Raw genomic sequence first — 27,848 nt, 5'->3', positions numbered from 1 at the left:
AAAATTATTTGTTTAATTTGATCTAATTAAAATACAAACATTATTAAATTAAAATTATGTAAACTAACTGTTAGACTAACAATTTAATTAGTATATTAAACATATAATATACTAATTTAAATAAAACACTTAATATAAAGTAAACAATAATATATATAAAATATTAATGTAATTTAGGTTATATATGAAATAATAAAAAACACTATAAAATTTACATGTATTTTCATAATAAATATAATTAAAATTCATTTAATTTAAATATTGTTTGATTAAATAGTTATTACTTTACTATTAAACTTATTAAAATTTGGCTGTAATTATATTTTAAGTAAAATTAATTATAGATAAAACATAATATGTTAGCAATTATATTAAAACTTGGGTGTAACAAATTTCAAAGTTAAAAATGTAATAGAAAATATGGTAAGTATACAATAATACATTAGGCGTTATACATATATATATTGAAACCAACATTAGTATATTAAAACTTGGGTGTAACAAAATTTCAAAGTTAAAAGTATAATATAAAATATAATAAATATTCAATATTTCATTAGGCGTTATACATATATATATTGTAACCAATACTAATAATAAAACTTGGGTGTAACTTTAAGTAATGTATAATTATTAATTAATAACCATAATATGTATATAATAATAAAAATGATTATTAATTTAAATAACATTAAAACTTGGGTGTAACAAAATTTCAAAGTTAAAAGTGTAATAAAATATAAAGTAAGTAATTAATAATACATAAGGCGTTATACATATATAAATTGCAACCAATATTAGTTGTTTAAATTAAGGTCATAAAAATACTTCAGAGTATATATATATTGAATTAAATTTAAGAATATCATTCACACAAGTTTAAACACTTTAATAGTAATAATTAAAAGTTTGTATTACAAAAGCGACACCTATCGGACAAAATGGAAGCTGACGCATTGGCTAACATTGTTGCTTACCTTCGTATCAATAACAACAACAAATCCACAAATAACGTCGATGAACAGCTTCGTTTACGAGAAGAAGCATTGGCACGTGAAAAGGCTTATGAAGAGCAACTCGGATGGGATGGCCTACGTACTCAATCAGAGTATACAAAAAGCGCTGCGTTCAAACACGCCCTCAGCCATCAGCTTCTTCTGTGTCCAAACTGTAGGATGGACCATCTAAAGGCAATTGATGGTGGTTTTATTGTATGTAATTGTGGGGTTCGTTTCCAAACACCCCTAACTATTCATCAAATAGTCCATAAAATATGCGTTTTAATGGACTACCACGCCTTTATTCCTTGCGCCGACCCATTACTTCAATTGGATATGTTAATGGGCAATCTATGGATAAACTGCGATTGCGGATACCATCATTCTATTTTGTAATGGCCAGCATTTTTAAATATTTTTTCTATATATTATTATATATAGTTTTTTTTATATAATATGTATATTATTTTATATATTTTTTAAAAAATAAAATATTTTTAAAATTTAATGATTTTTCATTTTTTTAAACTTAAAAATAAAATAAGAATATTTTTTTATTAAATTATTAAAAATTAAGTCATTCTTAGGCGTAGTTTATAAACAAAAATAAATTTAAATAATACTTTGATGTAGTTTATTATTTGTTTAAATAATACATATATTTTCAAGTTTATAAATAAAATAAATTTAAGTATTTCTTAGGCGTAGTTTAATATTTGCGTTAATAGTACATATAATTCAAGTTTGTAAACAAAAATAAATTTAAGTAATTTTTAGGCGTAGTTTATTTTTTGTTTTAATAATACTTATAAATAAAAAAAATTAAATGTTTAGGCGTTTCTACAATTTATTATAATAGTAACTATACTTCAAGAATACAAATAAAAATAAATTTAAATGTTTAGGCGTTTCTACAATTTATTATAATAGTAATTATACTTCAAGTATATAAAAACAAATAAATTTAAATGTTTAGGCGTTTCTACAATTTATTATAATAGTAACTATACTTCAAGTATATAAATAAAAATAAATTTAAATGTTTAGGCGTTTCTACAATTTATTATAATAGTAACTATACTTCAAGTATATAAATAAAAATAAATTTAAATGTTTAGGCGTTTTTACATTTTATTATAATAGTAATAATATTTAAAGTATATAAATAAAAATAAATTTAAATGTTTAGGCGTACTACAGTTTATTATAATTGTAACTATATTTCAAGTTTATAAATAAAAATAAATTTAAATTTATGGGTGTTGTTATTATATATGTATATTAATAACGTTATTAATAAAACAAATTTTAATTAAAGTTGAGTATATAAAGAGATATATTTTACATTCAATAATCATTCAGTTTTTAAAGCTAAAATTATAGTAAAAGTTATAACAGTTTTATTACTTTTAAAATAAAATTTTGTTGCAATGGCCGCTGAAAAAAGATTATTGGCATCTATTGGTATGGATGAATCATCGTCGGACTCGGATATTGAGGAAGTGTTGCCATCAAAAAGTGGACTAAACGAACTGGAAGCGATTGGAGAGACTGATGATGACTCGAAAAAGCGCAAAGGAAAAGGCAAAGCAGGTCCGTCAGCAAAACGGGCTAAAAAAGTAAATGGTATAACATATGCAATGTATGAAAAAAGTACTCCATCCGGCAGCGATAAATCTGAAATAACTGAAAAAGTTTTTAGACGAGGTATGTAAAAATTATAACATAATATTTTAAAAAATTTATATTATTTATGTATAATTTTTACATACAGATTATGATGGTATATCAACAAAAGGTAAAGAGTTAATTTTTTTAAATTTAACAAAGAGGACGTGCCTTCAAATTATCGCTACCGGATAGAGATGAATCACATGTCATATATCCTGAGATCACTAATTACAATTGCAATTACCAATAAATTACCAATTGATGATGTGTTTACAACATTTAAAAAACTTCAACCAAAAACTAAAAAAAGTAGTATCGGTTAAGTGAATATTAAACTCACTTAGCTATTGAGCTACTTAATCAAATTAATTCAAAATTTATTTTATAAAATTTTTAAGTAAATTTATATATAAAATTTAATAATAATATAATATATAATCAAATTTAATTACTTTGTTATTTTAATGTTAAATTTATATTTTGTATTTACAATATATTTTATTCAATAAACTTTTTATGCAAATAATATATCTTGTAATATATGAATTTAAAATTTTTATAATGTTATGTTTTTAATAAATTGTTTATAATTTATATACAATTTTGCTGTAAAAACATTGTTTTTCTACTCCAGACAAATGTTAATAATATAGTTATTTAAACTTAGTCTACTAATGGCATAGTTCCGATGTGACTATAATAGTTTAAAACATTTATTATTAACAAAGATTTGTTTCGATAACAATAGCTGGAATGTTAGCATAAACATAACATTTAAAAAATGTTTTAGATAATTTAAATAAATGATTGAAAAAGTAAATGTTTTTTAATTAAAGATATTTATTTATTTACAAATTACTTGATAAAATTAATTATTTATATATATTGAAAATAATAATGCATATGTTATATTTATAAACAATTTTAAATTTAATTATCAAATTATTAATTATATTTTTCTATTTTTACAGTCATATTTCCTTTAATAAAGCTACCATTTATTCAAAGACGAAGAGTTTTTCTCAATTGTCCACTTTGCAATGAAGCAAGCATACTTGGAGATCAAATGTCTAGACATTTAATCTATTGCAATAAATTACTAAGACTTAAATATAGAAAGTTTAGTGATTCTGTATTATATTCATGTAATTTTGTTGCGATAAATGTTATCCTTTATATACTTGGATTAACTCGTAAAATTGACAAATATATTGATTTAAAAATGATATTTTATCCAAATTCTATTAAGCAAATCTGGGCTGTTTATGAAATCATTTACAAAACTCGTAATAACATTACTTTGGATAAAAATGAGTATTTACATGTTAATCGAGCTATTGAATATTTGCTTAAAAATTGTCTAAATCTTGAAACTTGTCCATTAAAAATAATACCTGGCATGACAATGTATGATTTCAACCAAGCATTTGGTAAAAGAGACTGGAGTTTTGTAATCGATGATTATGATATTGATGTCCTTATAAATGAAAGACAACCAAACGGATTTTATACCCCAATATAAATGTTAAAATAATAAAACTGAGTTCACAAATGTATTTTCTAAATTTTAAAATAATTTATTTGTAATAATAACTTTTAAATTTTTTATAATAAAACTGATTTTTGCATTAAAATATCTAAATTAATTATTATTGCATATGTTATTTTAAATTATATTTTATAAATTAATATATATAAAATAATTAATTATTTTTATTTTAATTATTTTAGATTTAATTGCTAAAAGAAGATCTGAACTAAGATTACTTCCATATATTAAAAGACGTCTTGTTCGTCTCGATTGTCCTAATTGTTGGCAATATGAAATTCCAGGATCGCAAGCTCTTTCTCATATTAAAATATGTAATGAAAAACAATCAACGATAGCTAAAAAAATAATTTCTGAACAATTATGTTCAACGTTTGTATTATTTAACTCATTACTTTTTATACTTGGTATAAGTCGTAAACTTAACAATAAGATAAAATTGTTTAATATATTTGAACCATATGTTATAAGACAAATTTGGGCTGTTTATGAAATCTTATATAAAATACGCAAAAACATTCCTGTTGATATAAATGATTATTTATTCATTGATAAATACTTTGAATATATTATGAAAAATTGTTTAAATATGGATACATGCAAAATAAGAATAATACCTGGAATGACTATGAAAGATTTTGATCATGCATTTGGTGAAAGAGATTGGAATTATGTTCTCGATGAATATGACATTAATTTGCTTATCCATACTGAACAAAATCACGTTGCATTTACTCCATCATAAATGTATATTTACTAAAACTGAGAACATTTATTATACTATAAATTGAATTTTATAATATATAATCCAATAATAACTTTACTTGATGTATCATTGAATATAAATTTTTTTACAATAAATTTTTTTGCATTTTAATTCTGATTATTTAATTACAACATAAACAATCTTTAGACGAATTATGTACCAATTCTAATAAATAAGGTTTTGTAAAAGATGAAATATAAGTGTGAAAATAATTGATTTTTTTATTATTTACTTTATCAATACTTGAATTTATAGAAATAATATTATGAATTGATAAATAACAATTGTCTAAATCATTTTTAATAACATAATCTATTGGATACTGACATTGTTTTTCGTTAAAAATAAAAATTATTAAACTTATATTTAATAATATTGATATTATATTAGTTGTTATTAAATTTTTATTATTCATTTTCTTATAGATATGGAACAAAACAACGTCTTTACACTTCCAATCACATGTGAATATTGTGATAAAATATATACTAAGATTCGTTTATATAATAATCATATTCGTCTTATACATAGTGATAAAGTATTTGTGTATAAATGTGAATTATGTGAGAATACAGTTAATTCATCAAATAAATTACGTGCACATTATTTACACTGTGATAAGTTTAATAATAATATAAACAAAATAATTTGTAATATTTGTGGAAAAATTTATAAAGTTAAATCTACATTTATTTTACACAAATTACGTGAAATCAATCAAATTGGCAAAGGCAATCAACAATTGCCTAATATTTCTAACAAAGAACATAATTTTATGTTATCTAAAAGTGCATTTAAAAATTTTTTACAACAATATGAACTTTATCCAAAAAGAGATTATAAAGATCCTCACGATTTTTTTTATGTACATTTTGAAGATATTCAAACTTTATTAAATTTATTATTAGCTAAAATTAAATCAATTAAAGTACAATTTTGTCTTCAAGTAACGTTTTACAAAACAGTTGCTAATGTAAAAATATATACAATATCTTATTTTACAAGTGATAATTACATATTATCTTCTTTTAATTTTAACATTACTAACAAATTAATTAGTAATTTTGAAAATAAAATACAAACTTTTGAAGCAATCGGAAGCGGTTGGATAATAGATTCAATTGACAGATTAGATTTGCGAATTGCAATATATAATCCCTTAAGAGGTGGTTGTTTTAACAACAAATTACCCGATTGTATTAAAAATAAAAACGCATTAATTTCTTTAAAAAATACTGATCAAAAATGTTTTATGTGGTCAATATTAGTAAAAATTGCTTTGTTGTATTATAAAAAATTTGAAATTAATGAATTTTTAAATGATAGAAGATTAGATTCTTTATTACCATTTAAAAATTTTGCAAACTTTAATAATATATCATATCCAGTTACTCTTAAAGATATTAAAAAGTTTGAAAATTTAAATAAACATTTAGAAATAAGAATAAATATATATGGAATTGACAGCGGATTTTCAGAAAATACTCATTCTGTTATACCTATTTACATATCTAAAAAGAAAGCTATTCACACTATAAAATTACTATATTACAATGATCATTTTTATTTTATTAAAAATTTTAATAGATTATGTGGTAACTATTCATCAATTAATCATTATTTTTGTAAAAATTGTTTAAGTGGGTTTCAAACTAAAGTTAGACTAGAGAATCATAAATATTTGTGTCAACATTTTAATCCTTCTGCTGCTGTAATGCCTAAAAATGATATAATGAAATTTACACAAATTAATTTTATGTATAGATTTCCATTTGTTATTTATGCTGATTTTGAATCACTTTTAGTTAAAGATAATCAGATGATTAATAAAAAGTCTAGGCAAATACATAAACATGTTGCTTCAGGATTTTCTTTAGTAGTCGTAAAAAATGAAAGTGAAATATATTACAAAAATGTATATACTGGTAAAAATTGTCTAAATAAATTTTTAAGTATACTCGCTACAGTATCTTATTTAATTTATGGTGAAATAAGTAACCCAAAATCAATGATAATAACTGAAAATGAAAAAATAAAACACCACTTAGATCACATTTGTCATTTGTGTAAATTACCATTTAATGATTCTCTAAATGAAAAAGTTTATGATCATGATCATATGACTGGAAAATATAGAGGTGCTGCCCATAATTTATGTAATTTATTATATCAAATCCCCAAAAAAATTCCTTTATTTTTTCATAATTTAAAAAATTACGATTCTCATTTTATTGTAAATAGTTTAAGTAATAATTATTTTAGTAAATGTACTATTATTCCCAATTCAATGGAAAAATTTCTTGCACTTGAATTAGATAATTTAAAAATATTAGATTCTTGTCAATTTTTAAATGATAGTCTAGATAGACTTGTAAAAAATTTAAAAGCTTCAAATGGTAATTTTTCAATTACAAAATCTGTTTTTGAAGAAAAAATACCAATTAACGATATAGAATTATTATTTAGAAAATGTCCTTACCCTTATGAATATCTTGATGATTGGTCTCGCTTTAAAGAAACCAAATTACCATCAATTGATGAATTTTATTCACATTTATCTGCATCTACTATAAGTTCAGATGATTATAATTATGTTTTAAAAGTATGGGAAAAATTTAAATTTAAAAATATTAAAGAATTTCAAAACTTTTATTGTTTGTTAGATACATGTCTATTAGCTGATGTTTTTCAAACATTTCGAAATATGATTTATAATACCTATCAATTAGACCCCTGTCATTTTTACAGTATTCCTGGTTTATCATGGTGTGCTGCTTTAAAAATGACAAAAATAGAAATTGAATTATTAAAAGATATTGATATGTATATGCTAATAGAAAAAGGTATCAGAGGAGGAATCTGTAATATAATGAAAAGATATGCAATTGCAAACAATAAATATTGTAATAATTATGATAATTCAAAAGAGAAATCATTTTTAGCTCATTTTGATGTTAATAATTTATATGGAAAAAGTTTAAGTGAAAAACTTCCATTAAGTAATTTTCAATGGATTAATTTAGAAATTTTAAATATTATTGATTGGTCAAATATAAATACAGAAAATGAATTTGGTTATATATTAGAATGTGATCTTGAATACCCTAGTGAATTACACGATTTACACAAAGATTTCCCACTTGCTCCAGAAAAAAATAAAGTTACAAATAATCAGCTAAGTTTATATCAAACTAATTTGTTAACAAAACTAAAGCAATTTGGTTATCGTAGATATCCTACAGAAAAATTATTATTAACTTTGAATGATAAAAACAATTATATTATTCATTTTAAAACATTAAAATTATATTTAGAACTAGGATTGAAAATAAAAGCAATAAATAGAGGTATCAAATTTAAACAAAGCAATTTTTTAAAACAATATATTTCTATAAATACTGAATTAAGAAAAAAAGCTAATAATGATTTTGAAAAAGACTTATACAAATTAATGAATAATTCAGTATTTGGTAAAAGTATTGAAGATAAAAGAAAGCATGTTAACGTTAAAGTCGCCTTAAATAGAAATCAAGCAAATAAATGTATTCAGAAATTAAATTTTGATACATTTCAAATACTAAATGAAGATATTACATTAATTAAAATGAAAAAAACAAGTGTAGTCTTAGATAAACCTATTTTTATTGGTTTTACTGTATTAGAATTATCTAAACATTATATGTATACTTTGCATTACAAAGCATTTAAAAATTATTATAAAAAAAATATTCAATTGTTATATACTGATACTGATAGCTTAATTTATGAAATTAAAACAAACAATTTGTATAAAGATTTAAAAAATTATTTAAATCCTTTAATGGATTTTAGTAACTTTGATACAAACCATTTCTTATATAATGAAAAAAATAAAAAAGCAATTGGATATTTAAAATCAGAATATGGTGATAAAGTTATGAATGAATTTGTTGGATTAAAGCCGAAATTATATTCTATTTTATATGATAATATAGAAAATAAAAAAGTTGCTAAAGGCGTACAAAAAAATGTAATTAAAAATAATTTAACACATGATATTTATAAAAATGTTCTGTTAAATGAAAAATATTATAATACATCTATGACAACAATTCAATCAAAACAACATATGCTTAAAACATTATCTATTAATAAGTTTGTGTTTCATCCTATGGACGATAAGAACTATATATTATCAGATGGAGTTTCATGTCTTCCATTTGGACATAATTCATTAAAACATTAATATTTTTTAGTTACAGACAATATGAATAATGTATATAAGGAATTAATCATTAACGGAGACAAAATTAATCCACTTGTATCAATAACACCACTAAATTTTCATGCAGTGAAACCAATGACTAAAGTTGTTTTATATGTAAATAACTTAAACGAAATACCAGCTAATTATATGGGAACATTTATTAAAAATGAAGATTTAGATGTTAAAGATATTGTCTGCAAGTTGTTTTATGTTGAAAACAAAAATTCAGACATTATGCAAATTGTTTTGTGGAATATATCTAAAACTAACACATTGTACATTAAACCTAACGAGTCTCTTGGAAAATGTTATATTGATTGTCTTAATTATTTGGATGAACGTCGTATCACAGATTATAAACTTAATTTAAGTTATGATATTATTTCAAAAGGTATGTTTAACTAATACTAAATATGTAATAATCTAATTATAAGATTAATTATTTTTTTAGATGAACAATTAAAAATAAATATGGATTTTGGATCGTGTCTTCCTACCAGAGGTACATCAAAAAGCGCTGGATTAGATTTATACTCAAATGAGGATAAAATGATATTGCCATCTCAACGCAAACTTGTTTCAACTGGATTAAGCATTTACATGCCAAATAATTCATTTGGCTTTATTGCTCCAAGAAGTTCATTAGCAGTTAAAGGGATAGATATTGGAGCCGGAATTGTAGATTTTGATTATACTGGAATTGTAAAAGTGTTGGTTATTAACAACAGTAAATTGGCTTTCAACATTGCACCTGGAGATCGTATTGCCCAACTCATAGTGTTACCATACAAAAAGGTTACTCCATATATTGGTTATATTCCACAGACTGAACGAGGAAATGGTGGATTTGGCTCAACTAATGCTATATAATTTCTATTATTATATACTTATTTGGTGGAGGGTTTAATTTTATAATTATTTTTATATATAATTTAATAATTTACACAAATTATTTGTTTTAATAATTTTATTTTAAAATAAAAATTTTTAAATTTTAAATGTATTTAATATTTAATTATAAGAAATAATATATTTATTTTCTAGATGAACCATTTTTGTAAGAATTTCAGCATCTGTAAATAAATTGTATTATTATATATTGTAAGTTTTTAAAATAATACAATTTACTTACCATATAGTTGTTTTTGCAGTATTTATTTGATTATCATTATTTATTTTAATAAATTGTGGGTTAAAATATTTATTATGAGTATTTTTACAAAAATTATACATAAACTCAGCTTTTTCTTTTGCACACAAAGGTTTTAAAGTAACTTTTAGTTTTTCGTGCAAATAACATGGATTAGAATTAGTATCTTTTGTAATTTCGGTCATTATATCATTATCTGTTGGAATCATTGTGGATGAAAATATATTTAAGTTCTCTATATTTATGATATATTGTCCAAATCCAGCTTTATATAATAGACTTTTAATTCCATCATCGTTTTTACAAACTGCTATATATTTTGCATGTGTATTGGTATTTAAGTGATATAAAGTTTTGATTACAGGTACAATTTCGCTTGGTGATAATCCAAATTCAAATTTTTTATCAAATTTAATCCCATGAATATTATCTTCCATATAATCTATGACAAATTGATTAGTTACATCGATTTTAGATTTATTAATTCTATAGTTGAATGGTATTGATGATGATAAATTATTATAACAAAATCCAAGTTCTCGCAAATAAAAGCCACCATCGATTTTATAACCATTAGTGCACATAATTATTTTAATATTTTCAAAATCTGGGTTTATGAAAGCCATGTTTTATTAACTGTCTAAATTTCAAAATAATTTTTGATTTTATAATATAATTTCAAGGTTATATTTCAAATAAAAACTATAAAAGTATATATAAATGTAAATAACCAATCATATTATTTATAATACTTTTATATTAACAGTAACCATGAATAATTATGATTTAACCTTGACACACCCTTCACGTATTTTAGTATGTGGACCATCAAGTAGTGGTAAAACAACTTTCGTATCAAATTTAATTGAAAACATGTATGAGTTATTTGGATTATATTTTGACAAAATAATATATTGTTCATCTCAAGGATTCTCAGATTATAATTCAATACATGGAATTCATATAAATAAAATAAATACTTTTAATAATGATGTAATAAATGACCTTGATTCAAGCCATAATAATTTAATTGTTTTAGATGACTGTATGCATACAGTTTCTAATGACTTACTTGTTAGTGATTTATTTACAAAATTAAGTCATCATAAAAATATTACCGTTATTTTATTGTTACAAAATTTGTTTCCAAAAAGTAAATATATGAGAGATATTTCAACTAATAGTACATATATTGTGCTTATGAGTAATCCACGTGAAACATTACAAATTAAAATTCTTAGCTCGCAAATAGATGCAAATAATTCTAAATTTATATATGATAGCTATATAGATGCTACTAAAAACAAACCGTACAGTTATTTATTTTTAGATTTTAATCAACACACATCAAATGATGTAAGAGTACGTACAAACATTTTTCCAAATGAAACACCAAAATACATTTATATTAAATCAAAATAAATTAAAAAATATTAAAAATTGTGAAAACTCTCTGAAACAAATCGTTAATACTAAATCTACAAAACAAAGACAAAAGTTAATAAAATTAGCTAAAATCTGTGTCATAAATTCAATATCTGAAATAGCTAAAAACTGTCTGCATGGTAACTTACCAATAAAAAATTGTGATTTTAAAAATTAAATAATAATAAAAAATTATTAAGAAAACTTGCAACAAAGACTTCAGTTATAAAACGTAAAAAATATCTTAAACAACAAGGAGGAAATATTTTGCTGAATATATTGATTGCTTCTGCTTTAAAGTTACTTTACAAATCTATATATAATGAGTTTCAAAAAATGCAAATTGTTCAAAATGAGAATAAACATCAAAATGATATAAGTAACTTAGTTAAATATCAAACACCAAAAAATTTTTTAGTAATGAATGACTTGGATAAAGAAATAGAATCTATATTATCTAGCAATATTGATGAAAGAATTAAAGCTAAGTTATATGCAGAAGCTCTAAGAAAATTTTTGATATTTAAAAATAATATCGATCAAACAGAGGAAAAAGCATGCCTTGATATAACAAGTGCTGTAATAGCTTCCAAATCAGATGATGATGATAAACAAAAAGAAATTATAAACGTAAAAACTCCAAAAATTAAAACTCCAAAATTTAAAGAGATTGAAGCAGATTGTGACATAACCCCAGATATAAATAAAAATAAAAGAAAATATACTTACAATTTTAAAGCACCTAGTAAAAAATTAAAAGAACGGGAAGAATATTTAAACATAACACCTAAAGGATTATTTAAAAGAAATTATAAGACAAACGATAAAAGTTTAAAAAAAATTTTAAAAGTAAAATCATTTATAAAAGATCTACGATCCCAACGAGTCGATATATCTCCAAAAAATACAAATTTAGTTAAAAAAGATAAATATAAAGAACATATGAAAACACCAGCAAGTTTTCGTTCTAAAGTTATACGTGCTAAGTACCCTAAAAATGTTAGACAAGCCATTAACTGGGAAAAATATTAATCATATACTCAAAAAATATTATTATAATACAAAATATTATTCTAGTTTTAGTACGCCTCTTAAACTTTATAAATATGTTAAAAACATTTATTCTAATATAACATTAAATCAAGTTAAACAATGGCTTTTAAATCAATCGAGTCATACAGTTCATCGATATCCAAAATTTAATTTTAAACGTAATCCAATAGTGTCTAAACATATTGATGAGAATTGGCAGGCAGATTTAATTGAAATAACAAAACCAAAATCGAATAATAATTTTCGTTATATATTAATGATTATTGATAACTTATCAAAATATGGATGGGCTATACCATTGAAATATAAAAATGCTGATGTGGTTAAAAAAGCAATAATTTACATAATGCAGTCATCTAAACGTAAACCAATAATATTGTCTACTGATGCAGGAAGAGAATTTACAAATAAAAAATTAAAAAAATATTTGCGATGGAGAAAAATTAAACATTTAATATTACGTGACACATCTAAAGCTAGAACAGTTGAACGTTGGAATAGAACAATAAAAGAAAAAATTCAAAAATATTTGTTTTATAATAAAACTGATAATTTTATTGATGTTTTGAATAATATTATTTTAACATATAATAATACAGTACATAGTCGTACAAAATACAAACCAGTTGATGTCACTAAAGAGAATGAAATATATGTTTATAATAATCTATATCATACAACTATTGTTAGAGAAAAGCAAGTATATAAACTAGGAGATAAAGTTAAAATTAAGTTACTAAGAAATATTTTTGATAAAGGATATCTAGAAAATTATAGTACAGAAATATTCACTATAGCTAAAATTTTATATACTTCTCCATATTATAAATACAAAGTGCGTGACAAATCTGGTTCAATTATACGAGGATCATATTATGCTAAAGAATTAATAAAAATTAATTAAAAATGGATTATTTCAGAGAAAACGAAAATCAAATTTTTCATTTAACAAATGATAGTGATAAATGTGAGCTTAATGTAAATTTTAATGAAACAATAAAATACAATGTGCCGATGGAATGTGCATTGGCAGAATTGATAATTCCTAAAAAACTTGATCAAAAGGATTTATTAAGTGATTTGGAAATAACTTTTAATTTAAAATGGATAATGGATTTATCAGAAGATGAAATTGATGTAGTAAATTCAGTAATAGATTTACTTGAAACAACAGATAAAACAGTAAATTCAATTAATGTACTAGAAAATGAAAATTATAAATATGGTAACCATTACATTGAAAAGATAAACTTAAATCATTCAACAACTAAACATTGGCGTGAAAATTTGAAACAGCTGATTAGTGATTTAAACGTAAAAGCTAATAACTTAATAAACGAAAAATATAAAGAAATATTATATATGAAAGACTGCGAACCTAGTGATTTAAATAAAAAATGGATTATAAATCCATTTGAATTTTCGTTTGAGAAGCATATATATAAATTAAAAAATGGAAATTTTGCTATTGATTTAAAAGATCCATTTATACCCAAAACCAGTGAAATAATTGCACCAACCGACAATTATAAAACCTATAAATATTATAGTTTAAGAGGTTTATTTTATTTAGAATTTAATGATAAATTAAAAAAATTGCTAGGATTTAATAAATACAATATTGCAAATATAAAAACTAGTTTAAATATATTGAAAAAGCCAATTCCTACATCAGAATCTGAATCAGAATTGAATATATTACGTAATAACATTGATGACATTAAACATTTTGTAACTGACGTGCAGCCAATTAAAGTCTCTCAAACTATTAATTATTTTCACATATATTGTGATATAATAGAAGAATCTTATTATAATAATAGTAAATTAAATTTATTACGTGTCATACCCACAGCAATTAGCGAAAAAGATGACTTTATGAAATTTGATTTTGATATTAAACATTTTGTACCATTAAAATTTAATGAATTTAATTCAATAAAGCTTTATATAAAAGACGATAGTAACAATGATTTACTACTTAGATATGGTAAAATGATAGCTATATTAATAATAAGACCACAAAAATTGTTTTAAAAATGTTATCATCGTATAATAATAAATTTTATTTATATTTAACAAATAAAAATAATAACTGTGAAATAAATTATTATTTTAATCCACCAATAAAATTTGAAAATAATATGGAATGTGCACTAGAAGAACTAATAATTCCTAAAAAGTTAAGTGAAAAGCAAATTGTTGATAATTTAAATATCCGATTTCATATGAAATGGGTTATGGATCAAGATATAAGACATATTGGTGATCATTCAGAGATAAATTTTATGTACATACCAACAAACACAAATTATACTAAAGGTGATCATATAACAATTGATTATAATTTAGATAAAATTAATTGGGTAGATAGTTTTAAAAAAACAGTAACAGAAATTAATGAAAAAATCGAAGATTTAATACTTGAACGTTTTCCACAAGTTTATTTTTTACCTAATTACCATCCTACATATTTATCTAAAAAATTAGATAATTTAGGAAAACGTGCAAATCAATGGATAATAAACAAATTATCATTTAATTTTAATGAATCTAATAATCAATTTTCATTGACAAATGGTAATTTTGCTATTTATTGTAAAAATATAAAAGGTAATGATTATGATCACAACTTAAAAATTCAATTACCTGATCCAAATATCACCCCAACTGAATTTATCGCTTTTTATAAATTACGTGGTATTGTTTATTTAGAATTAAACGATACATTACAAAAATTATTAGGAATGAAAGATTACAATACACTTAATCTACCACAAACAATTAGATTAGGGGGTGGGTATTACGAAGGAAACCCATCATATATTAGTGAAGAAATATTTAGAAAAAATATGGAGATTGTGCAGCCAATTATATCCAATACTAAACCAGTAGATATTAACAATACAATTCATTATTTACAAATATATTGCGATATTGTTAAACAATCCTTTTTTAATAATAAAAAAGTTAGTTTATTAAGAGTTATACCCACTTACATAAATGAAAATGATAATTTTATGAAATTTAGTTTTAAACAAAAAAGTTTTCTACCAATAAAATATAATGAAATTCATTCTATACAATTAAAAATAACTGATGATAATGATAATAATTTGTTAATAAATGAAGGAAACATATTAGTATTACTTATATTTAGACCTAAACGACTATATAGTTAGTTAATATTTTGTCTTTGACATGTTCACATTAAATAAAAATGCATGATTACACAAAATATTATTGTAATCAAGCAAAGCAAACTAATCAAACTGGTGCTGGACAGCCTATACAAGGCATAAATCAATTAGAACCTAATAATTTTGATTTTTTACCATTTAAAACAAAACCAATTTCTACTAATAAAATTGCAAATAAACAATCTGGTTTAAAGCGTAAACCTAGAAATAAACCACCACGTCGTCGTTCTAGGAAAAATATTACTAAAAAAATAATTAAACGCAAGTCTAAAAAATCTTGTCGTCGTAAAATCAAATCAAAAAAATTGGATATATTTATGTAAAATGAATGAAATATTAAAAAACGAACTTGATTTATTTCAACGTATGCCATATCAAGGTGCCATTGAAGGTTCTCAAATAATACAATATCGTCCAAAAGCGCCTATTGCTGATACAAATACTATAGAGTTTGAAATCCAGGCATCTACAGATGAATACATTTATATGCCTGATATTTTTTTATGGTTAAAATACAAAGTAATAAATCAAAATGGCAATGATTTTGCAGATACTTTAGGAACTGAAGATAATTATAGTCCTGTGAATTATGTACTTAACACTGCATTCGATCAATTAGCAATATATTTAGGAAATACTTTAGTGTCTCAAGCATCTAAAAATTACAATTACCTATCATTTATTGAAGCTGTAACTAATATTACTAATATATCAAATCAATCAATTAGTCCAAGTGGATTTGTTACATCATATTGGAATAGTGATTATGAGTATGACAAACCTGACCCTATTTTGTTAAAAATGGTACGTAAAAGTACACCAGTGTCTTTGTATGGTAAATTACATGGTCCTATTTTTACAACTAATCGATTGTTAATTAGTGGTGTACCAATAAAATTGATTTTTACAAAAGCACCGCCTTGTTGGCCTGTTATTGGAAAAGATGGATGGTGGACAAATGATACATTTCCTCATTTAAAAATAATGGACATGAGTTTGTTTGTAAGAAAAGTAAAAATTGCACCAAACATTTTAAATGCTCACGCGCAAGCATTGCGTTTATCACGAGCAATTTATCCTATTAAAAGACCATTTACTAAAGTTGTAAATTTAAGCGCTGGACAATCATCATTTAATATTGATAACGTAATAATTGGACAACTGCCACATAAATTAATTTTAGGATTAGTTACAGAAATTGCATATAATGGCAACAATCGTTATGACCCTCTAAAGTTTTCACATAATAATCTTACTTATTTAGCATTAAATGTTAACGGAGAAATGCTACCTAAGCTACCTTTTCAACCAAATTATGATATACACTATTATACTCGAGAGTATCACGATTTTCTATTAAATATTGGTGCAAATGCAGTAAATTTTCCTCCACCTATTGATTATACAAATTATAAAACTGGTCGGTGTTTATATGCATTTAATTTAAATAGTGATTATAGTTTTCCAGAAAATTACATAAATGTACCAAAAAGTGGTTATATTAATATCGATATTAAATTTAATGAAAATTTAGCAAACGCATTAAAACTTATAGTTTATGCTGTTTTCGATAACACAATTGAAATTGATGAAAATAGAAACGTTACTGTAGATTACTCATAATCATGTATACAAATGAAATAATGAGTTATATTAAAAAAGATAAATATGTTTCAAAAGAATTTTGCGGTGTTAAATCATTAGACATGCTACCAAAATATAAAATTAAAAAGCCTTGTGGATTTATTGTTAATACGCAAAAATCAACGTTTCCAGGAGAACATTGGGTTGCAATATATTTACCTAAGACGGGACCAATAGAATACTTTGATTCATTTGGATTTCCTCCAAGACATAAAGAAATAATTAATTTTATTAAAAATAATGGAGACAATTATATATATAATAAATTTCATATACAAAATATAAATAGTTTAACTTGTGGAAAATATTGTTTATTTTATATAATCTTACGTTCAAAAAAAGTTAAATTAAAAAATATTATAAATTTTTTCTTTAAAAATACTAAATATAACGAATTTATTATTTTCTATATTTTTAAAAATAAATAAATATTTTAAAAATAAAATCATGAAAACTGTTAAATTTAATGATAATATTCAAGTAAAAATTATGTATGTTTGACCATATGCCTCTAAACAAGCTAGAATATCTAACTGGCATTGGATTGTATGGGACAGACGTCTTCATGAATTTAAATGCAAACTTATCGGAAAAAATATATCGTACGTTTTGGAAAAAGAGTTTAGAGATAAAATATTTAATGAACGTTTTAATAAAATAACTTAAATATAAAAATAAAAATCAAATTTTAACAAATATAAACTTTTTGTTTTATTTCTATTAAACAATTACAAATAGGACAATTTGATATTTTTAAATTACAGTCTGTACAAGTTAATTGATGACAACATGGCAACAATACACTATTTATTTCATTTACGTAACATATTTTACATAGTAATTGGTCATTTATACATTTATTATTTGTTTCACATATTATTTGATGATTTATATTTTCATTAGTTATTTTTAAATTATTAATTTTTGAAATCAATTCTTCGAACTTGGGTAAAAGTACTTTGTTTCGCTTTTCACTTTCATGTATTTCAACACATGTTTTGATAAATGTTTGACTTTTCTTTTCGTTGAGATACTTGCATGTCGGGTAATATTTTGCATGTTCTATCCATGGATCATCACCTGGTTCCCAACAATAAAGTCCACCATTACATTCAAAGCATTTCATAATATCTTCATGGCCAACATAATATAAACCAGCATCTGCAAACCGATTGAAGTTGTTTGATATTAATTCATCTAAAACACAATTTTCAAATGAAGAGTCTATTTTCAAATAAATTATAATTAATATCTAGTGAATTCATTTTTAACTGTTAGAATAATGCAATTTCGCCTTCTTAAATACTATTTAATAATCTAAAAAATAAAATTATTTAATTGATTTTTATTGGTTGTTTATTTAAGGTAAACATGTTTATAATAAAGTGAAGGCTAACAACTTTTACTGTTATACATTATTATAATATAGTATAGTGTTTAATGCAATGTAATGTAATTATTATTAATATAATAATTGTATAAATTTTTCGTAGAGCTTATACCATTCAATTGTTTAATTTTTTCGTAGAGCTAAGTAGACATAAATGTCTATTTTCGTAGAGCTTGTAAAAGTATACAACATATATAATATTAATATATTTATGTAATATGTTTCATGTTTTTATATATATATAACTTTTTGATATATGATATATACAGATAACATTTATACAAAATTTTTATTAAATAATTTATAAATATTCAAACATTATAGTAATATTAATGYAKTTATAAATTAGTTAAATAWTTTATAATGTTAAACTAAAATTAGATTAAATATTAGTTATATTTTGTAACTATATTTAGTTATAGCTAATTATTTTTAAAAAATAATTTCCAGGAWTATTAATATWMTTTTTAAATAAATCTAATTTAWTAATATTTTAATTTATAATGGATTTTATTTTYTATTAAACTWAAATRTAATYKAAAAATTATTATTATAAATACMAAAAATATATATAAATTTTTATTAMTAATATATCTTAATATTTGTTTCCATAATATAAAGCATTRCAAATGTAAACKTRAATTGAAATAAAAATAAATACTAAAAATCAAATATGTTTTATAAATTCTAGTCATAAGAAAWGTTTTTAATGTTTTTAAGGTTTTTACACAACAATAATATTATTGTGGTTTATATTATTGCTAAACAAAATAGTTAAATATTCACTGAKTATAATAACTATTAGTATTATTATTACTATTACTACTACTTAATTATATAGTACTATAYATTAGGATTGGTTTTAATTTTATTATATAAAGATATAGTTAKATAGTTAACAATTTATATAAATTATATATTGTTTTGATGTTTATTATGCTACTAATACTGTATATGTTTATTATACAACAAATATTTTTTTATTGTATATAAACTTATATGTGTGCAATAAAATATAGACAATATATATAACTATAATTATAGTTATAACATAGCAAATAAAAAAACTTAATTATATATAAATGGTGCTTGATGKTTTTTTTWGGATTTAATTAGATAATAAATTTCAAACATCATTTAATTAATTTATATAAAAAATTTAAATTTAGAAAATAGTTATATATATATATATTTAAAAAGTTTAAAAAAACAAACATTAAAAAATAAAATTAGGTTTTTTTACTAAACTATTTAAACTAAATGTTAATAATATTTTTGTATGTTTATGTAAAATTGCATAAATTTTATTACATTAAATAAATATCAAATATTTATATTTAAATTAAGTTGAATGAGTTTTATATATATATATATATATAAAAATTTAATGAAGTCTTTAAAAACWTTAAATTATCAAAACATTTAATCTTTAATACAAATTGACTGCTAGTTAACTCAAATGTCATTTATTTTTTTTTTTTTAAAAAATAGWTTTAAATACTTTAAAATAACAAGTCATTAGTTATTATAAATTATATTATTATTATTGAATAAAATGTTTGCATAATTAATGTCAAACAAATCATGTAATTTTTAKTTTAAAAATTTCAAATTTTAAGTAGATTTTTATGTAAAACTAAATAGCATTTTCATATGAAAAATATACTAATTATATAATAACTATATGTACTAATACTTAATGAGTTTATTTTGTTWATATATATAAATTATTTGTATACTAATTACTAAATTTAAAATGTCATTAATAATAAAATAWAACTTAAAATATTAAAACTAAAATTTTAGACTTAGTTTATCAATAATAACACAAAATTTAAGTAAATTTTTTTGTTTTAATCAAATAGTTTATTATTTCCAATCAAATATTATTATTCAATTGGCATTTGTAATTGATTTACAATATTTTATAAATTATTTTATTAATAATAACACATAAWTWATAGTATAATTTTGTTTAATAACTTGTTTTTTGTTATTTATATTASTATACAATTGACTATAATTGATGYAACATTTGCTATACATTTTTATATATAATTATATATATTTTATTTATATATAAAAACTATTAAACAATTTTATTTCAAAAATATTTCMATTGAATACTAAACTTAAATAATTGAGTTTATTTTTTGAGTTCAATCTAAATCGTTGTATACTAATAAATGTTTGATTAATTATATAATAATTTTTTTATTAAATTAAATAACTATAGAAAATATTTACAATTTTTTTTAGATTAAATAAACAATTTTAGTTACAAAAAAAWTATTTGTTTAATCAAAATATTTTTATTTCAAYAWCAAATACAGTATTATTCAATTAATGTAACATTTGCTATACAAATGTGTTTAAWATAATTGTGTTAAACAGTGAAGTAGTCTTTTGGGGGATAACTTTGCAAACAATTTATATTTTTATGTTTGTATTCAACAACAAAAAAAGTGTCACAAAATATAAGTTAAGTTTTTATTAAATATTCAATAGATATAAAATAAAATAATTTTYAAATATTCAAATACTAATAACAATAATAATAATAGTGTATAACTATTAATAAATAAAATAATTGCAAAATTTGTATTAATAATAAAATTAMAATTTTTTATAATGTTTGTGTMTATGTTTAAGTTTATTGTTTTTTTATTATTTATTTATTTATTTATTTAAATTTTAGTTAACAATTTTTAAATTGTCTAACTTACTTTTTAAAAAAGTAACAAAAATTAATATTTTATATAAATATATTTAAAAACCTGTACATAAAATTGAGATTTTTTATTAATACAATGTTTATTACTAAAAAATATTCTAKTATTTTATTRTTTTATTGGCGGTTATAAATTTTAAATATTTACAATATATATATATATATATATATATATATATATATATATATATATATATATATATAATAGTTATATATAGTATAATAAAACTAAACAACAACAACAACAACATAAATAAATTGCTAGAAATAATGTTTAAAAAATAAATATATAAATTTTATTTCCAGTATATCCGATATATAAAATAAAGTAATRCTAAATTTAATCTCAAAAACTATATATATATATATATTTACTTAAGTATAGTAATAATAATTATAGTTATAGTACTCATTGGATTTATATATATATATATATAAATATATTATATATATATATTTTACGTGTATTTGTCTGTAATAATAAAAACCACATTAATATTGTTGTGTGTAAACCGTCAAAAAACATTAAAATGTTTTTATTACCAAATTTTTTTATATGATAGAAATTATATGATTTTACTATTTTATATCAAAAGTTTTTATTATTATACAAACTTATTATYATTATTATTATTTGTATATATAATTAATATATTTTTTTAAAAATATWACTTTCAAAAAATATTTTATTGATTACAAAAAAATTACAAATTTTTATTAGCAATTTTTTTATAAGTTTATAATTAGTTATTTGAAAAATAATAAATTATATTTATATCTTAAAAATAAATCAAAAAAATAATAGATGTCTTCGGAAATAACAATTTATTTATTGTATATATATTTTTTAATCATAACATAATGTATTTATTTATTTATAAATTATTTTGCTGTCAATTTTATTTTATACTATAGAGATAGTTAATTAAGTTTTTTTTGTTACTATTATTTTATTTATTATAAAAAAATCACGTTTTATTATTATTTTTCTCAATTTTATTTCTATGTGTGTGTGTGTTATCTATACTATCTATCTATCTATTATTGTTGATGAAAAATATCTTTTTGTTATTATTATTATTATTATTATATGAAAAAAACTCATCAAATGTTTAATGAAAATACTTATAATACAATTATATAGTGTTTTATTGTTTGTTTGGTATAAAAGATTTTTTTACAACAACAACAACAATAAAATTGGGAAAAAATTTTTTTGGCAATTATTTTCAACACATGTTATTTTTTTGTATCATATAAAATAAAAAAGCAATTATAAACTTATTGTTATATTATGTTTTGCTATTTATTATGGATTAACACTAAATGTTTGTAATTTATTTTATGTTATATATATATATATAWATATATAAAGCTTATACTTTAGTTATATATATAGTGTTAACTATTGTTATATTATATATAAATCTAAGAAACTATTCAAAAATAATTTTTATTTTTTTATATTAGTATAAAAAATRTATAATTGTTTTACAATTAAAAAGAGTGAGAGAGAAAAACAGTYMAAATGAATATTCAGTAATATATTTCAAAACTATTTATACATTATTTGTTATATTATTATATATATAACAAAAATAATTTATAGTTTTATTTAATTTAATTATTARAAATTATTAACAAAAAATAATATATTAATAATTTTGTTTGTTATTGATATTTCTAATGTTATTTATGTCAAAATATAGTACTTAAAAAATATTTATAACATATAAGATGAAATTATTATATAAATTATTAAATTTATAACACCATATATATACTGTATGCATGTTTGAATTGTATAACATATATAATTAACTATAAGTTATGTTATTAAAAATTAATATATAGGGTTAAGTATAGCACTAGTATTATAATTATTATAACAATGCGTGACATAAATATTTCAATCAATATGYTTAGCAATATTTATATATATATATTTTTTTGTTGTTGTATACACTCAACAATTTCAATTACTATTTATATACAATGTATAATACATATTATATTTTACAACTATAATAATAATAATAATGCAATTAAATAGAAAAARTGAAAATAAATTTTTAATATACAAATAAATTGCTTTTTTAAAAAAATTGATTTATTTTGTTGTTGTTGTTGATAAATATTATTAGTAAACTAATAGATAAAACACATATATATATATATATATTGTATATACTATATAGATATAGATAAAGCATAAATACGTGAGTTATTACAGATAAAATTTTGTTATTTTTTTGTAAATCTGATAAATTAACTAAAAACTTTAAAATGATTGATAAAAAAAACATAACAACTTATAAATAGATAAATAAAATAATTGATAATAAAAAAAATATCTATCAATAAAATGCCGTTAATAAAAATTGTATTGACAATCTTAAATCAAACAATTAATTTCATATTATTTGATAATAACATTTTTATCAAGATAAATTTTAAAAAAATAAAACAAAATAATTTATTTGTTAAATAAAATGTCAAATTACAATAATGTTTTTAAATTTATTATTTTTATCAATTAATTTTTAGCTCATATATATATATTTAGTTATTTTTTTAAATAAAATATAAGGATAACTGTTTTGATATATATATATATCTATTAAATATTATATATTTTTGATTTACTATACAATAATAGACATAATCATTATTATAGTCCAAATGATATGTTTGTGTTTAAAAAAGGGTTTCATTTCCTACATATTATTGACCCTAAAATGTATTTTCTCTGGTCATTGAATGCCTGTACTTATTATACAATATGTGTGTCTAAATACAGTTAGTTATAGTTATATTTATTTTACGTATTTATGTGGTCTTAATGTTTATTATTATTATTGTTATTATTACTGTATATTATATATGTTTCTAATATAAGACATAGACTTTTTAATATAACAACATTTTTTTGTGTGATAAAAATAATTTTATTTTTTGCCGTTTTGTGTGTTAAGACATATTATATACTACTGTATATAATATATAATGGTTTGATACTAACTGAGCAATCAATGAGATTTTAACGGTTACCTAAAAAAAATATATAATAGTATTTTTATATAGATTTTAAATATTTTATGTGCAAAACTTGAAAACTTGTAAAAATATTTTATATATAAATTTTTTTTGTTTAAAAAAAATCATAATGACATGAAATGTTTCAGATATATTGTAATGTTTTTTTTTGCAAAAAAAAATTGTGACAAAAATATATATAAATCTATTGTTTTCATCCATTCTTACATCTCATTGAATGCTATTTTTCTGTGCATTTTATCTCTCTCTCTCTCTCTCTCTCTCTCTCTCTATGTGTGTGAGTGTGTGTGTGTATGTATAGTGTGTATGTGTGTGTATGTATGTATTTGTGTGTGTATATATGTATGTATGTATGTATGTGTATGTGTGTGTTTGTGTGTGTATGTGTGTGTATATATGTATGTATGTGTATGTGTGTGTATGTGTGTGTTTGTGTGTGTATGTGTGTGTATATATGTATGTATGTGTATGTGTGTGTTTGTGTATGTATGTATGTGTATGTGTGTGTGTCTGTGTCTGTATGTATGTGTTAGTACTATAACAACTATAGCCAATAAGTTTTTTTAAGTGCCCATAAACTACCGGTGCTTTAAGTGTGTGTATGTGTTTGAGTGATGTGTGTAATGTGTTAAGAGAACCGGGAGGCGAGTGAATGAGTGAGTGATTGTGTTTTTTTGTGCTATTATTTTTTTGAATGAATGATTGACTGACTGAGTGTTTGACAATAACATTGAAAATACATTTGCATTAATGTATAGTTGAATATATACTTTTAAAAAAGTATTTAAATATTATAAATATATATATATTTTTAGAAAACACACTATTTTTTAAACTTTATATTTGCAGTTAATTTACTTAATACTTAATAGTATTTGATAATAAGTTTTTAAAATATATATATAAATACTAACAATTTTTATAATTATTTTTTAAAATTAAATATAGAATATATTAAAATAAGTTTTATTTATAATAGAAAAAAATTAAATATTTAAATATTATTAATATATTATTTAAAAAACATTAATTTTAAACATTTTGTATTTACAGTTAATTTACTTAAAATAATATTTTTGATAATAAGTGTTTAATAATACAGTAAATATTAAGCCTAAAAAATTTTATACTAATTTTTTAATTAATATATATATATAACATAAATTTAATTTATAATAAATAAAACTAAAATATTTTATTATTATTATTATTATATATAGATTTTCCATAAAATTCATACAATAAGACATTAAAAATCTATAATAAATTCAATGATTACATAACACAAAACTTATTGATTACTATCAGTGGTGATGATAACTGAGTCGGTGCTCAATATATATATATATATATAGTATAATAGCTGTATAGGAAGTGCCTCTAATAATAGTACCACAGTTTCCTTACAGAACCATACTATTCAATGTGTCGGTGCTCTCCAAAGGCATCACTACTACTACTACTACTACTACTACTAGTCAGTCATACCATACCATACCCAGTGAACAGTCAGTTCACTCATTCATTCAAATTACTATTACATAAGTATTACTATCGATGAACCAATGTTTTTGGAAAATACTTTTTTTTTGGGAGATTTTATTTTCAAAGTTTTTTTTTTAATTATTAAACAAACAGTTAGTTGTTCAGTGATGTACCAGTACTTCAATTAGTAATAATGTTGAATAATATTTACTACTAATAATATAATACAAAAAAAAATGTATTATCAATTGCCATCACATGGATTACTATTATATTGAAATACTATAACTTTCCCAATAATACAAACATAAAATAGTATTGTATTTTTTAAAAAATTTATAACAATTATCTAACTATCACTACTACTACTACTACTACTACTACTACTACTACTACTAAATACCTATTTCATTGAATGACTGATTAATTGATTAAATGATAAAAATTTGTTTAACCACCACCAAAAAAAATCGCTAATGTTTTTATTGTGTTTATACATTGTTTGTGATTAACCGCACAAAATAAAAGTTTTATTGTTGTTGTTGTTGTTTTAGTAATTTTATTATAAACTTAATTATATGATTGTATTGAATACCAACAACAACAAAAACAACAACAACAAATAATTAAACATATATAAAACATTTTGGATAATTATAAATATTTATTATGTGTATTAATAATTAAATTTTTGTTTTCCATGTTTTTCAATGTTTTCATAATTAACTTGAAGTGTTTATGTTTTTTTTTGTTTAATTTTTTATTTATTTATTTATATAATTAAATAAAAAATTTAATTATTATTATTATGTTAACCATAATTATTGGATTATTGTTTATATTATATTTATCATCATATATTTCTAGTCAACATTTATCAGGTAATCATTGATTAAATTTTTTTTTATAGTTTATTTAATAATTTATTATTTATTTCGATAATAATAATAATACTAATAAATAAATACATCATTAAGCTTAGACTATTGATTATATTATATTAATAGGTTTTTAATAACACAAAAAATAAATAAATATTATTTATAACATAAATTTATATTAAGGATTATTATTTTTTGTTTGTTTGTTTTTATAAGTTAGTACTCAAAATAATAAATATTATTATTATTATTATTATTAAAAAAACAACATATATAAATGGCTAATCTGATTATGTATTATATTTATGTTATATATATATATAATATAAAAATATGACAAAACATCTGATGATTAATAATATGGGGATAAATGAGTGGTTAACATAATTTTTATATAATATAATAATTATATTATGTATAGTATTGTATGTATTAAATATATATATATAGTATTTATTAAGATATTACACTAAATATTTACTGAATATTACTACTACTAATCAAATTTAACAAAAAAAATATATATATATAAATAATAATTTTATGTAATAAATAATAGTTAATCTAATAATAGATTTTACTGGTTTTATACTCTAAATAGG

At 20.7% G+C, this 27,848-nt stretch overlaps 2 protein-coding genes across 2 annotated transcripts; both read left to right on the top strand.

Annotated features, from left to right (window-relative positions):
* The first annotated feature begins 9,701 nt into the window (after window positions 1-9,701).
* LOC128961923 (uncharacterized) lies at window positions 9,702-10,100 on the top strand. Its single transcript, XM_054308252.1, has one exon. It carries the CDS (start codon window positions 9,702-9,704, stop codon window positions 10,098-10,100), a length of 399 nt encoding a protein of 132 aa, XP_054164227.1.
* Window positions 10,101-16,424: 6,324 nt separating this feature from the next.
* LOC128961914 (uncharacterized) lies at window positions 16,425-17,681 on the top strand. The gene is made up of 2 exons (XM_054308241.1): window positions 16,425-17,478; window positions 17,593-17,681. The coding sequence occupies exons 1-2, from the start codon at window positions 16,425-16,427 to the stop codon at window positions 17,679-17,681; spliced, it is 1,143 nt and encodes a 380-aa protein (XP_054164216.1).
* The last annotated feature ends 10,167 nt before the right edge of the window (window positions 17,682-27,848 follow it).

Source organism: Oppia nitens, unplaced genomic scaffold, assembly GCF_028296485.1.
Source record: "Oppia nitens isolate AA-2021 unplaced genomic scaffold, nextdenovo-longstitch-racon4-pilon3 scaffold14_pilon_pilon_pilon, whole genome shotgun sequence".
Classification (NCBI taxonomy): domain Eukaryota; kingdom Metazoa; phylum Arthropoda; class Arachnida; order Sarcoptiformes; family Oppiidae; genus Oppia; species Oppia nitens.
Note: the sequence above shows the minus strand (reverse complement) of the source record. Positions and strands in the feature narration are given on the sequence as shown.

Excerpts from the sequence above, each read along its gene's own strand:
- LOC128961914 (XM_054308241.1), top strand. The coding sequence starts at position 16,425 with ATGCCATATCAAGGTGCCATTGAAGGTTCTCAAATAATACAATATCGT. Across the intron at positions 17,479-17,592 it reads TTATACAAATTATAAAACTG|CAAACGCATTAAAACTTATA; the intron begins GTCGGTGTTTAT and ends ATGAAAATTTAG.
- LOC128961923 (XM_054308252.1), top strand. The coding sequence starts at position 9,702 with ATGGATTTTGGATCGTGTCTTCCTACCAGAGGTACATCAAAAAGCGCT.